The 15,300-nt window shown below is 35.8% G+C and overlaps 1 protein-coding gene across 2 annotated transcripts in view; it reads left to right on the forward strand.

The window, feature by feature from the left end:
* Nucleotides 1-15,300, forward strand: part of LOC137386815 (probable RNA-binding protein 19) — a 41,846-nt gene that overhangs the window by 22,334 nt on the left and 4,212 nt on the right. For both annotated transcript variants that reach the window (XM_068072968.1, XM_068072969.1), the window contains exons 15-19: nt 3,408-3,511; nt 3,874-4,079; nt 9,662-9,778; nt 10,435-10,534; nt 13,436-13,562. In XM_068072968.1, coding sequence (XP_067929069.1) covers nt 3,408-3,511; nt 3,874-4,079; nt 9,662-9,778; nt 10,435-10,534; nt 13,436-13,562 — 654 coding nt within the window. The remainder of the gene's footprint in view (nt 1-3,407; nt 3,512-3,873; nt 4,080-9,661; nt 9,779-10,434; nt 10,535-13,435; nt 13,563-15,300) is intronic.

Raw genomic sequence — 15,300 nt, forward strand, 5'->3', positions numbered from 1 at the left:
GATCTTAGGTCTGTAGATCTTAGGTCTGTTGATCTTAGGTCTGTAGATCTTATGTCTGTAGATCTTATGTCTGTAGATCTTAGGTCTGTAGATCTTAGGTCTGTAGATCTTATGTCTGTTGATCTTAGGTCTGTATATCTTATGTCTGTAGATCTTAGGTCTGTAGATCTTAGGTCTGTAGATCTTATGTCTGTTGATCTTATGTCTGTTGATCTTATGTCTGTTGATCTTAGGTCTGTAGATCTTATGTCTGTAGATCTTAGGTCTGTTGATCTTAGGTCTGTAGATCTTATGTCTGTAGATCTTATGTCTGTAGATCTTAGGTCTGTTGATCTTATGTCTGTAGATCTTAGGTCTGTTGATCTTATGTCTGTTGATCTTAGGTCTGTTGATCTTAGGTCTGTAGATCTTAGGTCTGTTGATCTTAGGTCTGTAGATCTTATGTCTGTAGATCTTATGTCTGTAGATCTTAGGTCTGTAGATCTTAGGTCTGTAGATCTTAGGTCTGTTGATCTTATGTCTGTAGATCTTATGTCTGTAGATCTTAGGTCTGTTGATCTTATGTCTGTAGATCTTATGTCTGTTGATCTTAGGTCTGTTGATCTTATGTCTGTTGATCTTATGTCTGTTGATCTTATGTCTGTAGATCTTATGTCTGTTGATCTTAGGTCTGTAGATCTTAGGTCTGTAGATCTTAGGTCTGTTGATCTTAGGTCTGTTGATCTTATGTCTGTTGATCTTAGGTCTGTTGATCTTAGGTCTGTAGATCTTATGTCTGTAGATCTTAGGTCTGTTGATCTTATGTCTGTTGATCTTAGGTCTGTAGATCTTATGTCTGTAGATCTTAGGTCTGTAGATCTTAGGTCTGTTGATCTTAGGTCTGTAGATCTTATGTCTGTAGATCTTAGGTCTGTTGATCTTAGGTCTGTAGATCTTATGTCTGTAGATCTTATGTCTGTAGATCTTAGGTCTGTAGATCTTAGGTCTGTTGATCTTATGTCTGTAGATCTTAGGTCTGTTGATCTTATGTCTGTTGATCTTAGGTCTGTTGATCTTAGGTCTGTAGATCTTAGGTCTGTTGATCTTAGGTCTGTAGATCTTATGTCTGTAGATCTTATGTCTGTAGATCTTAGGTCTGTAGATCTTAGGTCTGTAGATCTTATGTCTGTTGATCTTAGGTCTGTATATCTTATGTCTGTAGATCTTAGGTCTGTAGATCTTAGGTCTGTAGATCTTATGTCTGTTGATCTTATGTCTGTTGATCTTATGTCTGTTGATCTTAGGTCTGTAGATCTTATGTCTGTAGATCTTAGGTCTGTTGATCTTAGGTCTGTAGATCTTATGTCTGTAGATCTTATGTCTGTAGATCTTAGGTCTGTTGATCTTATGTCTGTAGATCTTAGGTCTGTTGATCTTATGTCTGTTGATCTTAGGTCTGTTGATCTTAGGTCTGTAGATCTTAGGTCTGTTGATCTTAGGTCTGTAGATCTTATGTCTGTAGATCTTATGTCTGTAGATCTTAGGTCTGTAGATCTTAGGTCTGTAGATCTTAGGTCTGTTGATCTTATGTCTGTAGATCTTATGTCTGTAGATCTTAGGTCTGTTGATCTTATGTCTGTAGATCTTATGTCTGTTGATCTTAGGTCTGTTGATCTTATGTCTGTTGATCTTATGTCTGTTGATCTTATGTCTGTAGATCTTATGTCTGTTGATCTTAGGTCTGTAGATCTTAGGTCTGTAGATCTTAGGTCTGTTGATCTTAGGTCTGTTGATCTTATGTCTGTTGATCTTAGGTCTGTTGATCTTAGGTCTGTAGATCTTATGTCTGTAGATCTTAGGTCTGTTGATCTTATGTCTGTTGATCTTAGGTCTGTAGATCTTATGTCTGTAGATCTTAGGTCTGTAGATCTTAGGTCTGTTGATCTTAGGTCTGTAGATCTTAGGTCTGTAGATCTTAGGTCTGTTGATCTTAGGTCTGTAGATCTTAGGTCTGTTGATCTTAGGTCTGTTGATCTTATGTCTGTAGATCTTATGTCTGTAGATCTTATGTCTGTAGATCTTAGGTCTGTTGATCTTATGTCTGTTGATCTTAGGTCTGTAGATCTTAGGTCTGTAGATCTTAGGTCTGTTGATCTTATGTCTGTAGATCTTATGTCTGTAGATCTTAGGTCTGTTGATCTTATGTCTGTAGATCTTATGTCTGTTGATCTTAGGTCTGTTGATCTTATGTCTGTTGATCTTATGTCTGTTGATCTTATGTCTGTAGATCTTATGTCTGTTGATCTTAGGTCTGTAGATCTTATGTCTGTAGATCTTATGTCTGTTGATCTTAGGTCTGTTGATCTTATGTCTGTTGATCTTATGTCTGTTGATCTTAGGTCTGTAGATCTTATGTCTGTAGATCTTAGGTCTGTTGATCTTATGTCTGTTGATCTTAGGTCTGTAGATCTTATGTCTGTAGATCTTAGGTCTGTTGATCTTATGTCTGTAGATCTTAGGTCTGTTGATCTTATGTCTGTTGATCTTAGGTCTGTAGATCTTATGTCTGTTGATCTTAGGTCTGTAGATCTTATGTCTGTAGATCTTAGGTCTGTTGATCTTATGTCTGTTGATCTTAGGTCTGTAGATCTTAGGTCTGTAGATCTTAGGTCTGTTGATCTTAGGTCTGTAGATCTTATGTCTGTTGATCTTAGGTCTGTTGATCTTAGGTCTGTTGATCTTAGGTCTGTTGATCTTAGGTCTGTTGATCTTAGGTCTGTTGATCTTAGGTCTGTTGATCTTAGGTCTGTTGATCTTAGGTCTGTTGATCTTAGGTCTGTAGATCTTAGGTCTGTTGATCTTATGTCTGTTGATCTTAGGTCTGTAGATCTTATGTCTGTAGATCTTAGGTCTGTTGATCTTATGTCTGTTGATCTTAGGTCTGTTGATCTTAGGTCTGTTGATCTTATGTCTGTAGATCTTAGGTCTGTTGATCTTATGTCTGTTGATCTTAGGTCTGTTGATCTTAGGTCTGTTGATCTTAGGTCTGTTGATCTTAGGTCTGTAGATCTTAGGTCTGTTGATCTTAGGTCTGTAGATCTTGTAAATTGAACTTGAAATCTTAATGAGTGGAACGTAATTGCTTATCCAAAATGAGACTATGTTTGTTTCTACGGTAAAGTGGTGAATGCAAAAAATCTACCCACCGTTTTCAAAATACTGTCTTGTTGATTAGGCAGCCCTTTTGGTTTTTTTTTGTTAGTATTTCGTCAGCGTGGTATTTTGACACAATCGTCATTTCTGTCTAGTCATCCCACATACCTTCTTGTCTTTTCTTTTCTCTCCACTCATTTCTAATCCCCTTAATAAGTTTTAGTTGAACTTCTCAGTTGGTTGCCTTAAATTATTTGATCAAATTACATTTTTAGAATCCGACTCGAATTCAGAGAGCGATGATCCAAGTTCTGGAGAGGGCTGCACATTATTTGTTAAAAATTTGAACTTTGATACAACAGAATCTGCAATGAAAAAGGTTGGTCGGAAGAATTGTCCTCTCATTGGAGTGATAATAATGTGTCATTTTATCCGCGTGTTTTTTAGATCTCCAAAAACTGGCCACTAAGCAGCTTGTTTCCCTTTTATTTTGATATCATGATGACATCTTGTTAACCAATGCATAGCTAATAATTCGATAACATCTTTTCAAGGCCAACTCCTGTTTAGTCTTTTTCCTTGTAGCATTTCAAGTCTTGTGGGAAGGTTATAATTGCAACTATAGCTGTGAAAAGAGACCCGAGGAAACCAGCTAATAATAAAATAATAGCTAAAATGCATAGATAATAATACGATAACATCTTTTCAAGGCCAACTCCTGTTTAGTCTCTTTTCTTGTAGCATTTCAAGTCTTGTGGGAAGGTGGTAAATGCAACTATAGCTGTGAAAAGAGACCCGAAGAAACCAGGCAAAGCTTTATCAATGGGATATGGCTTTGTACAGTTTAGAGAAGCACCTATGGTTCAGGCAGCCCTGAAAGAGCTACAACACAGCACACTCGACAAGCACACTCTTGAGTTGAAGCTCTCTGAACGAACATCCAACCGGTGAGTTGTCATCCGGTAGCTTGTCTCACTAGGTCACAGTGAATGGAAACCTTTGATAAAAGCTTATCTCTAGGTGGTTCATTAGTCAGTCACCAGTAGGATTGGTATTTGATAGCTACATGTATATCGGTGTTGAACATGACTGTAGTTGCAAGGGTCTAGGTGTCAGAGTCTGAACACTAACAGATGCTCATTAAATGGAAATACTGGATGCGCCTAGTATAGCCTTTGTTTTTATTGTTTCAACTAGCTTTCATTATGTGTCTACAATACGGCAGGGGAGATAATTTTATTGTTCAACTGGCAGTAACTCTGGCATTGCCCAGGATCTCTTTCATTTTTGATCAGATAGTCCGTAGCATGATTGCAAATTTTTAAAGCGAATTTCTACACTGCTTTCATGTACAACATTCCATGAAGACGTTTATTGAAGACAATTGTCCTTAAAGATGTAGTTGCGTCAAATTTAAGTTGATCTTAAAAGAAAGCATTTTTTTTCTTTATCAGTTGATATGTTGTTTGTTGTGTTACGCGATCGCATTGCCAAGATATTTGAAGATTAAAACCGAAAAAATCTGATCGCCGTAAAAACGCTCAGGCCACCAAAACGTGCCCAGACTTGCCCAAAATGATGTCACGCGTTAGGCAACCTGTCTCTATCTCTCGTATTCACATCGGGTATTTGCGATAAAAGTCTAGTCTTACGCGGCTCTATTGGCATATATCTTATTTTGTATTTGCTCATGTTGGCTAGAATAAAATTTTAAATCCTGCTACAGATGCATTATTATGAATGTTTCAAAGGCCTCAAATAACGAAAATTGAAAATTTGTTCTACTCACTTTCTCCAAATGTTGTGTAAACATTTGGGTACCGACTACCAATTCTACCGGTCTACGGTAAATCTGTCAAGCACTTACCCTATGTAGAACGCGGTCTTTGTATCAGCACAGTTCAGCAGCTACCCATACTAACGATATACAGCCTCCCATAAGCCCCGCCCACATTATGTCGCCTATCCTTGGGGCGGAGCTGTATATCATTGCCTACACCGTCTACGTACTAGTTTCTTACTAGTAGTATTCTTACCGAATACTACCTAAGTGAAATAAGCAAGCCACGTCTTTGAAAAGAATATAGACAGGGATAGAGTTTTAAGGATGAGAAGTCTGCTGCAAACTGGATTTGAACTCACATTCTCCAGTTTTGCGGACATCCATATACCATATCAAATTCACTACAATATTCTGCAAATCATGTTTTGCATTATCTTCAACAATATTATTTTATTATATAAATTTTACAAGCAAAAATATTTAATCTCGGCATAAAGCTTTTATTAAAAATATTCATCAAGTCGTGGCCACTCACATAGTATTAGCTGATACAATAAGACAAATTCATCTACTGCAACAAACTCAAACAAAACATCATGGCTTATGCAGCACGGATTCAAGTCTCTCTTTTCCCTTTATGGCAGTTTCCACGCTGACAAAGCTTCTTCGGCTGGTGGGACGACATAAACATTCTGTAATCAGTAAAACAAATGCAAAAAATATGTCATTCATAGATATGTCATTCTAAAGCGTATCTATTGACAGCTTCCAAATTGGGAGTTGGATTGCAAGTTGAATTGGAGATTGCGAGTGTAATTTTAAAAAAACGAATAAACATTTAATAAAGGCACAAGTACGCCAAGCCAACGATTCGAAGCTTTGGTTCTGGAGATTAAAGATTTGCAATGATCAATCGATTTTACCCACTTCCTACGAGTGAAAATAATTTGTAATCATGACTCTAATTTACCAAAGAAAATTCGAAAAAAAATTTATAGCTAGGCAAAACGGCAGATAAGCTATGAAACGATGATTGGAGATAGCAAAGAGTTATCATTTTATTAATTGGTATATGTATTTATGACTAAAAAAATATTACATTTACTTAGGTATAGAAGACTAAGTTAATTTACCTCCATTCTGTCTTCCTCTGCAGCAAAACGCTGCTGACGCCTGTCAGCTTTGACCATAGGCTGTCTACTCCAATCTTTTACTAAAAGTTGCTCAGATAACTCTGAGTAGCGGTCGCTCGAACTTGAAGCCATTTTAAAACTATGTATAACTTAGTAATTGTTGAAACGCGTTGAATCAGTAACTATGAGAATGAATTATCTAATTACGAGAATCTTCGAGATCACAGACAACGCGTTTTATGAGTGATAACATTTATGACGGCCTATATAAAAATTTCGCGCGCATGATTGGCTAACGAAGCGACCTCATATTTATTGCTCGTGGTTTCGTTTCAGATACCTTGCTTGTGACGTCACGAAAAAGGCACCCGCTGGAACGTGAGCTTTTTAAAAAAGGGCCTCATTCAAACGTATATATCTCTGGACAGGGTCGGTCTACAAAGACAAAAATGGCATCAAATTGTAGCTGATGTTTTAGCCTTTAATGAGTCTTAATTTCATTAAATTGAATTTTTTGACACAACTACATCTTTAATGCTTGCAAAGGGGCATTTTTTAGAGATGCCCCGATTCTAAATTCACCAGCCGATTCAGATACCGATCCGATATACCGATCCTAATTGAAAAATAATCCGATTCAGATACCGATTCAGATCTTTTGTGTTGCATAGATAGTAGCTCATTTTATTATGCAAATACAAACATAATGCAAAGAAAACATGAATACTATTGTATTTATTTGTTTGCATTTATGGAAAAAAATATATACATATTCACATACTGACATACCGTGCATGTAGTAACAAAACAGTCCATGTTTCTTGTAATTTGTAAATAAAGGTAATTACTGTTAGTGGTACAGTTCTATCTGTGATAGCGAAGTCCCTCTTCTATTGTTAGATGAACTGCTGTGCCTGTACAAGTTTATAGCAAATCAATGTTTCCTTTAAAAACCGTTAGTGATTCAATTATCTCAGTAAGACGTCTCTTTTCTTCCATCATTATCAATGTAGCCAAGCGTCCTGAAGGGGGATTCCCTTGCAACAGATGTTGGAGGACAGGCTACATACCGATACGCCACTGGGGTTACCGTTTTTTGTACAATACAAACGATCCATTGTATCGTCAGGATCATGAGAGTGATAGATAACTTTATGCGTCGACTGTTTAAATTACTTTCGTAATGCTAGTAAATAGAAATATTACACTGCGTTCTTGTTTCCCATTTTTGTTATCTTGTTCGTGATTGCTTGCAATAAAACCTATCGCTGTAATTGGGAAATACCACACTTTTTGTTTACGTTCTGGCTAAAAAGTTTCCTTCGCTGTGTTGATCAGGCTATAGACATGAAATAAATTGTGTGGCAGGCCTGAAATTCATTAAGTAAAAGTAAGAAGCTTACAGCTGATGAATTTTTATTAGTATAGCAGGTTAAAATACAGTTTTCTGCTAAATGGTTGATCTGTAAAAAGTATCGGCAGGTTCAGATTTTTTAAGAAAAGATCGGCCGATACCGATTCAGATACTTGACACTCATATCGGCACCGATACCGATTCCGATACCAAAATCGGGGCAACTCTAGCATTTTTGAGTTTCTAGTCAGATTGTTGTTTAAGAGGCTGATGCTCAGAAACCAGATAAAGTTTTAAATTATTAGGGATTATATTAATGTATAGAATATAGAAGGTTTGAAGTATTATAACAAGTATATAATACTAGCATTAAACCTGGCGTTGCCCGGGTTTCTTTCATTTTTAGTCGGTTAGCCTGCAGCACGCGTGTAGATTGTCAACACAAATAGCTACACTACTTCCATGACAGCAATCTATGAACTCGTTCATTGAGGGTAGTTTTCCTTAATGTGAAGGAGCATTCATGAGTTTCTAATCAGATGGGTGTCTAAGAGGCTGATTTTTAGGAACCAGATGAAGTTTTGAAACTGAATATTTTGGTGACCTGGCTGAAGGCCCAAAGCATGTGCGTGGGAAATCTGGACAAAATCAGCTAAAAATGTGGAAATGCGTAGTGTTTTGCCCGGACTGACTGACAGATACGATGACAAAGTGGAGTTTATTAATATTGACATGTTTGGACATTTCGGTCAGCATGCCGTGAACATTTGTCCTTCATTTGGTGAAGGCTATTCTTTACTTTCAACACTAATGATCTTGACCTGAACACAGAACACATTCAGACATGTCTGCTGGTATCCTTATTTGACTGCTCGTATGGTGCAGGATATAACTGATTTGGGAGACGGAAGGTTAATCTTTGTTTTCATACAACTCTTGTTGTATTTTCGTATATGATGGAGTCGTGTGCGATGTAACAGAGGGTATGAGCAATCAGTTCTCTGACTGGTGTTCAAAACTTCCAGTCGTAAGTCTGATCATGTGACCCAATACTTCGCAAATAATTTTTGCAGCACTTTTCGATTATCACAAGTGACCAACAGGCTCGTCATGATTATCAGACAATGATATGTACTCCTTCAAGCTAAGGCTAAAAAATTAAACGAGTTTTTACGGTAAGTTATAGGATATCACTGCTAAAAGTGACAGCATTACGATGACGATAAAACAGACGCGTAAGAACAATAGACATGGTTTTATTGAATGTGTGAAGTATATTTGTGAAAATATTCTGACGAATAAGGTTGCATGAAAGTGTTAACAGAAACCATCTCTCACAACTACGTCACATTTGAGCCGTTTTGGAAAGAGAATCCAAACTATGGCGGTCTCGGGTGGCTGCGATTTTCTGTTTGTTTTTGAGCTTTTAAGAGCTTGTAATCACATTTCCACATATTTTGCACCTACAACACATCAGAGTAAGATATAGTGAATCTTTTCATATCAAATAACTGTAATGTGAATTTTGTTGCAAGTCAACCTTTAAGATAATCTAATATTCATCAAGAAAACCAGCCTTTCTACAAGTGTAATACCGTAATAGGTGCATCGTGATCCCGCCTGACTTTTTGAGTACACTTTGCTAAGGAATTTTAGCCTATTGTGTGCTGCTGTATATTATTAATATAATAAATACTACATTACGTATATTGCTATCAGATTAGTGCAGAAGCCAGCAAAACGCAATTAGCGTAGGATCATTTTCTGTTCAAGCCTTTATAAAACTTTTTACTGATTTCATGACAACAGACTTTTCTATTAATATGAGTGGGATTATTATAGGTGTGATTCTCCCTGTATGCATTGCAAGGTAGTTAAGTCTACTGCACTTTGCTGTCGATATAAGCAATGTTATATCGCTATTACAATAGGGCAAAAGTAAAAAAAAATACGTACTGTTTGAATCTATGTTGCTTTTATCAAACTTTCAGTATTGAATAACAGCATATGCAGAATCTCTCATTTTTAGCTACACTGAAAGTATAAAATAAGAGATTTTAAACATTTTTGTCTATAAATGAACTATTGTGCAGGTAGCAGTTAAAGGCTGAGCAGCATTTACAAGCAAATAAAGAGCAAATTAAGATAGACAAATTTGAAACTAATTGTATCATAAATTGAAATATATAAAGTGTTTATTGTATAAAGCCTATAAAATTGTAACGTTTCTTTAAACCACTTGTTTTATTTTTTGTTTAGCGCTTCAACTGTGGAGAGGAAAAGACAAGATGGTAAGAAGAAACAGACAAGTACAAAGATTCTAGTCAGGAACATTCCGTTTCAGGCTAATAGAAGTGAAGTCACTGAGCTCTTCAAGTGAGTACTCTTAGGAGTGATTATGATGAGAATCAGAGTTCATCGTAGAAATCACTGTGGTGTGTGCTTACTAGATAGCTACAGCGCTATAGACATGGTGTGATAAAGTTTTCACCTTAGACATGATATAGTAAAGTTTCATCTTAGACATGGTCCAGTAAAGTTTTCATCGTAAATATGGCCTAGTAAAGTTCTCATCAAAAGTTTTGATGCTGGAAATGGTTAAGTCCAGTAGGTACTTCAAACATAATAAATTTGTGTAAGAAGTCAACTTTGTTATGTCTAAAATACAGTTTACATGTTATAACTTAATTTTTTAAAGAAATTAACTTGACAGTTTTAGCATTAAACTCTTGACACTGAACAAAATCTTATGCATGTCCCTTACTGCCTCTCTCTTTCACTCATATTTCCTCTTTATCTGTCCATCCTAACCATCTTTGTTCTTATTATTAATTTTCTATTCTCTCTTTATCTGCCCTGTTTCCTCTCATTCTTAAAGCGGTGCGACTTCTATTTTTTGCTGTGATCAACTTACTTTTATGCTTTTTTTGTAAAACCACCTCTTTAATAATTTATTGTTTTCGTAAGAGGAGTCCTAGGCTGACAGACACTCAGAGATAGCTAATAATTACTGTATAACTCATATTTTACAGAGTTTTTGGGGAACTAAAGCTGGTTCGACTGCCTAAAAAGGTGGGAGGTCAGCACAGAGGCTTTGCTTTTGTCGACTTCATAACAAAGAATGATGCTAAGGTCAGTATCTATTTGTAGCAAAGGACTGCGTAAGTAATGGTGGATATCAAACGACTCGGAATTACCAGCTCCTTACCCATCTTTCCAGCTCCATCTTCATCCACTCTATATTTTCATCCCTACATCTTTCGTCCTTTTTTCTACTTTTCTTTTTTCAGGGTCTTATATTCCCTTGCTGCACTTATCACTTGCTTACCTCATATGTCACGTCAGCAGGCTCGTCTATCAGTGATGAGTCATTCGCTTGCCGTATATCTTACAATGCGTAGCGAAAGGGGCAAGGACAACCAATTAGTCACGTGGAAGCTTGCCATTATCTGATGGTGCTCCTTGACTTGTGCTGAAGACTGTTAATTGTTTCAACTCATCTTTTAAACCATACAAATTGCCACTTATTGCTAATGATTGATTATTGATATTGATTATTGATATGATTGATCGCGTGACGTTACAGAGAAGAAGGATATAAAAAATTTTGAAATCAAAGAGTGTAACTATTTTTTTTACCTTGAACCAGTAGTTTATGAGTTTACAAATATTTTCAAACTGATTTGAATTCAAATGACTTAAATTGAGTCACGCGATCCATGATAATTCAAGTTGAGTTATACAATTCTTGTTGAAAACTGAGTTATGTCAAGATCGAATTGTAAAGTCAGCAGAGACTCTGGAGAGGAATTTGGTTCAGCATCACCGCTCGATAAACGCCGTAATAGCTGACAATTTCTGCTTTTCTACTTAATGTCATGTGATATGCATAACTTTCAATCAGCACACAGAGTAAAATGATTTACAACTAAACTGCTTTACTAGTTAAATGGTGAGTAGTCAGCTCAGACTTATAAAATTAGCTGATCAGTGTTAGTTTGTTGTCCTATGTTTAATATGGATCAGAAAACCCACCCCACATTCCCTGAGTAATGCATGGCTAAAGAAATGTAATCTGTCAGTCTTACTTCGATCTCTGCAAGGCGAGTCAATATTGTAACATTTCAAACGTCAAAGGTTTACAGCTTATTATCCTATTATTATATTAATGTATATTTTATTATTATAATACTATGTTAAAAACAACTGTGATGTTTCAATGTTTTCTTTTTGCAAGGTAAAAAACTCCCGTTTTGAAAAATTGGTTAAGCTGTCTTGTGAATATTACTTGAGAAACATGGAAAACAATGGAGTCAGCTTCTTTTGATTGGTAATAGATGGTCAAAGGAGGCAATTCCAAATTAATTTTATTTCAGGTTTGTTGAAATCGGTAACAATCTCGTGTTGTATCATCCCCATACCTTTCTAAATATTGAGGACAAAAGCCATTTATTGGGATTGTCTTTTTTAAAGCTTTCACATTTATACTTAGTCATTTTTCCAATATTTTGAAAAGATGTCAAGACGGGGGGGGGGGGGTTAGTTGTTAAATTGAGTGACTGTGTTTGACTTTGGACCTGCCAACTGAGAGTTGAGTTATACAGAGTTAATAGAGATCAAAGTTTGAATGACTCCTGTGTTTATCTCTGCCGATATCATATATTGAATGCACGTGAATGTTGAATGAATATATGAATTTGAATATATATATTATGATATATTTTAATATATTATATATATGAATATGTTAAATGAATATAGTTGAGTTGAGAATTTAAAAACAAGAGATTAGCCCATTACTGCCGGTAGGAAACATTAATCTTGGGATTTGTACTGTGTATCTTCTCACAAGCTAATAGCTAATAGTTTATGCCGTATCTGTTCTATCTTAATCTATATGCTTCCTTTAGCGCTTCCTGATGAATGATAGTGAATCATTGATCAGCGCAAGGGACATGGCACTCAGTTGTTATGTCATTTTGCCAACAAAATCTTTTCATGTCAGTTTTCTCGTCACGTATTACAACTGGCAATGTGCTTCTTGAGAAAGCTGTTTGTTAGTGCAGCTAGGCATCACTGTTCAGTCATGAATATGTGGTTTAATAAAGTGCCGTCTCATGTATGCCCAAATCACCTGTCGCATACTGCCATAAATGTATTTCTTACTGGTTTATTGGGTGTGTAAGTAGCGGGTGATTGACCAGTGATTATACCATAAACTGCATAAATTAGGATGGACTCGTCTCTAACGCTGTTTAAATTAAGGTCTTGCAAACACTTCTGCCTGTCTAAATTTTGGCATATTTCTACCACTCACTAAATTATAGCCACTAGTACCCTGGCAGTCTCATATGCTGTGAGATTGTCAGGTGTAATAACTATGCCCACAATTATTCAGCATTGTCTTATGCTTCTGAATGGTGCAGATGTTACCGTGTCAGGTACCTAGCGGATGCAAGTTTGCATCCCGAATCATGCATCCCGAATCTTTTTTCACAAACTCCAACTATGGCTCATACGGACGAACGGACACACCTCTTATTATAGTAAAGATTTTTGTTCCTGGTTTTGCTGAAGGCCATAAAATGTGTAAAGAACATCTTGATAGGTGTAGCTGGAACATGTGTTTGTTTGGATCTTTTGATTTGTTTTCATTCTCTCAATTTATTAACAGAAGATTTTAATACCTTATGACATGCAAGTCTGGTTATTCATCCTGTCGCTATCAGAGCCAATAATATCTGCCAGCTTAATTTCAAAAGAGAATAAACATATTTAGTTGTATAATTCGTTGTTTAAATAATTGCGTCATTTAAGCTTCGGCCCTCTGCAACCAGTTAATACACTCATAATATGTAGTGCCTTTTTTATAGAACTTTTTTAAAATGCTTCACTAACCTGAATCAACAAAATTGCTGTGAGTTTTATAAAAATAATAATTTCAATCATTTAGTGTTTGTAAAGTAAAATGAAATAAGACAGTTCTGGTTCAGTGCAAATTGGGATTTGTTACTCCAAGGGATGCTATTGTAGCGAGCTTTCAAGGCCTTGTGCCACAGTACCCATCTTTACGGAAGAAGACTGGTGCTCGAGTGGGCTGACACCACAGAGGAATCGGTAGACAACCTGAGGCGTAAAACAGCTGAGGGTTACAGTACAGGTTAGTGTTTCCAGTTATCTCCCATCTTCATTTTTTATCTCCGACCTTCCCTTTTGTGTGCATATGTGCTGTGAGAAGTCATTCATTCTAGTATTTGATTTTTACGTCAAAAGTTTTATATGTTAGACAAAATATTTTTATGAGAATTTTTCGGAACAAAAAACCGCATTAAATGTTTCGTATAGCATCAAAACAAATACATTCTATCAAACTATATAAAACTACGTGATCAAATAAATGGAAAAACTTAAATTTTATGTCAAATTTAAATTCTCTTGATTGCTGTCAGTCGAGGCGACCAATTTCAGTCCTCTCAGTTGAAGCAATTTTTAGTATTTACGATCTGCCTCTTTTTGTTTGGAATATTGTAATGCTTTGGGTGGCGTCCGTTACAAAATACTTCAAAATGTCGAGAAGAATATTCTCAAAAATTTTATGCCATAAGTTGAAAATTTGTATGCAGAGGTGATCATAGTTCGAGGCTTGACAGTAGCAGTCTCACCGCAGTACTTAACGCTTTCCTGCATGTAGTCTTTTCTGGCTCTCTTTCTGTTTGCGATTTAAAAAAAAAGTTTGTGTGTATGCTTTATATTTTGTACTTAAAGTGTAAAAGTTTTTCTGTCAAAAGTGTGTTGGTACTCAACTGCAAATGACACCATTTTACATATAACAAAAGTTTTGTGTATGCACATACAATCTTTATGTCATGTGGATATCTACATGTATATGGCTGTACAGAATTGCTGAGAAATTGACTTATAGACTTCTGAAGGTTTTAGTTTGAGGGCTTAGTGAAGGTTCTAGATATAACCTTTTCTAAAATTACTCATTACAATGCGTAATTCAGAGTAATCAAGGAAAGAATTTTCAAGTTTTTGTATCATACAGAAAAACTCTATTAGGCGTCATCATGAAATCTTATAAATCTGTTTACTAGCAGATTCAAGCGACAACTTTTACTCTTTAGAGTGTTCTCCGATTTTAAAATAAACTCAAAATTGGTAACTTGTGGTTTATTTGTTACATCAAATTGTTGGATCGTTTTGTTCCATTTTATTCATGCTGTAGTATAAGTTTTATGTTGTTAACAAGGAATTCAGCTTCTAAATTCTTTCTGTACATGTGTTATAACTTTATTCATACTTTTGAAACTAATGAGTTGTAGTAGTTCTCTACTGTTAATTGCTTTTGCCTGTTAGAGGTTCATCTTTATAGAACTCAGAGCTTTTTTAAAGTTATGTTGAGAAATTAAGAGCTATTGTGTGATAAATTCTTCTCACCAAATATGTGAGAACATAAAAACATAATATGCTGAACATAAAAACTTGTTCTGTGATTCACACCTTTCTGTACTTTTGTGTAATTTAAGATGCTTTTACACCAGTATAATTTGTTTATGTTTTGTTTCCACCGAAAATACCGTAAAACCTCTAATTAAACACCCCCCTATTTGAATGCCACCTCTATTTGAACACCACCTCTATTATTTGAACACCACCTCTATTTGAACACCACCTCTATTTGACCCTCACTATGAAAGAAGGGTTGAAAAATAGAGCGCCACCCTCTATTTGAACGTCATCTCCATTTGACTGCCACTTTGATTGTTTTAGATCTTTATGAACCCATAATATTAAGTGATCAATTCTCTCGATGTCCATCTCCAAAGCTTTTCATTTTTTTCGGTAAAACTTTGAAGTAGCCTATATATATAAAAACAGTTTAAATTGATGGTAGA

Source organism: Watersipora subatra, chromosome 2 (genome assembly GCF_963576615.1).
Source record: "Watersipora subatra chromosome 2, tzWatSuba1.1, whole genome shotgun sequence".
Lineage (NCBI taxonomy): Eukaryota > Metazoa > Bryozoa > Gymnolaemata > Cheilostomatida > Watersiporidae > Watersipora > Watersipora subatra.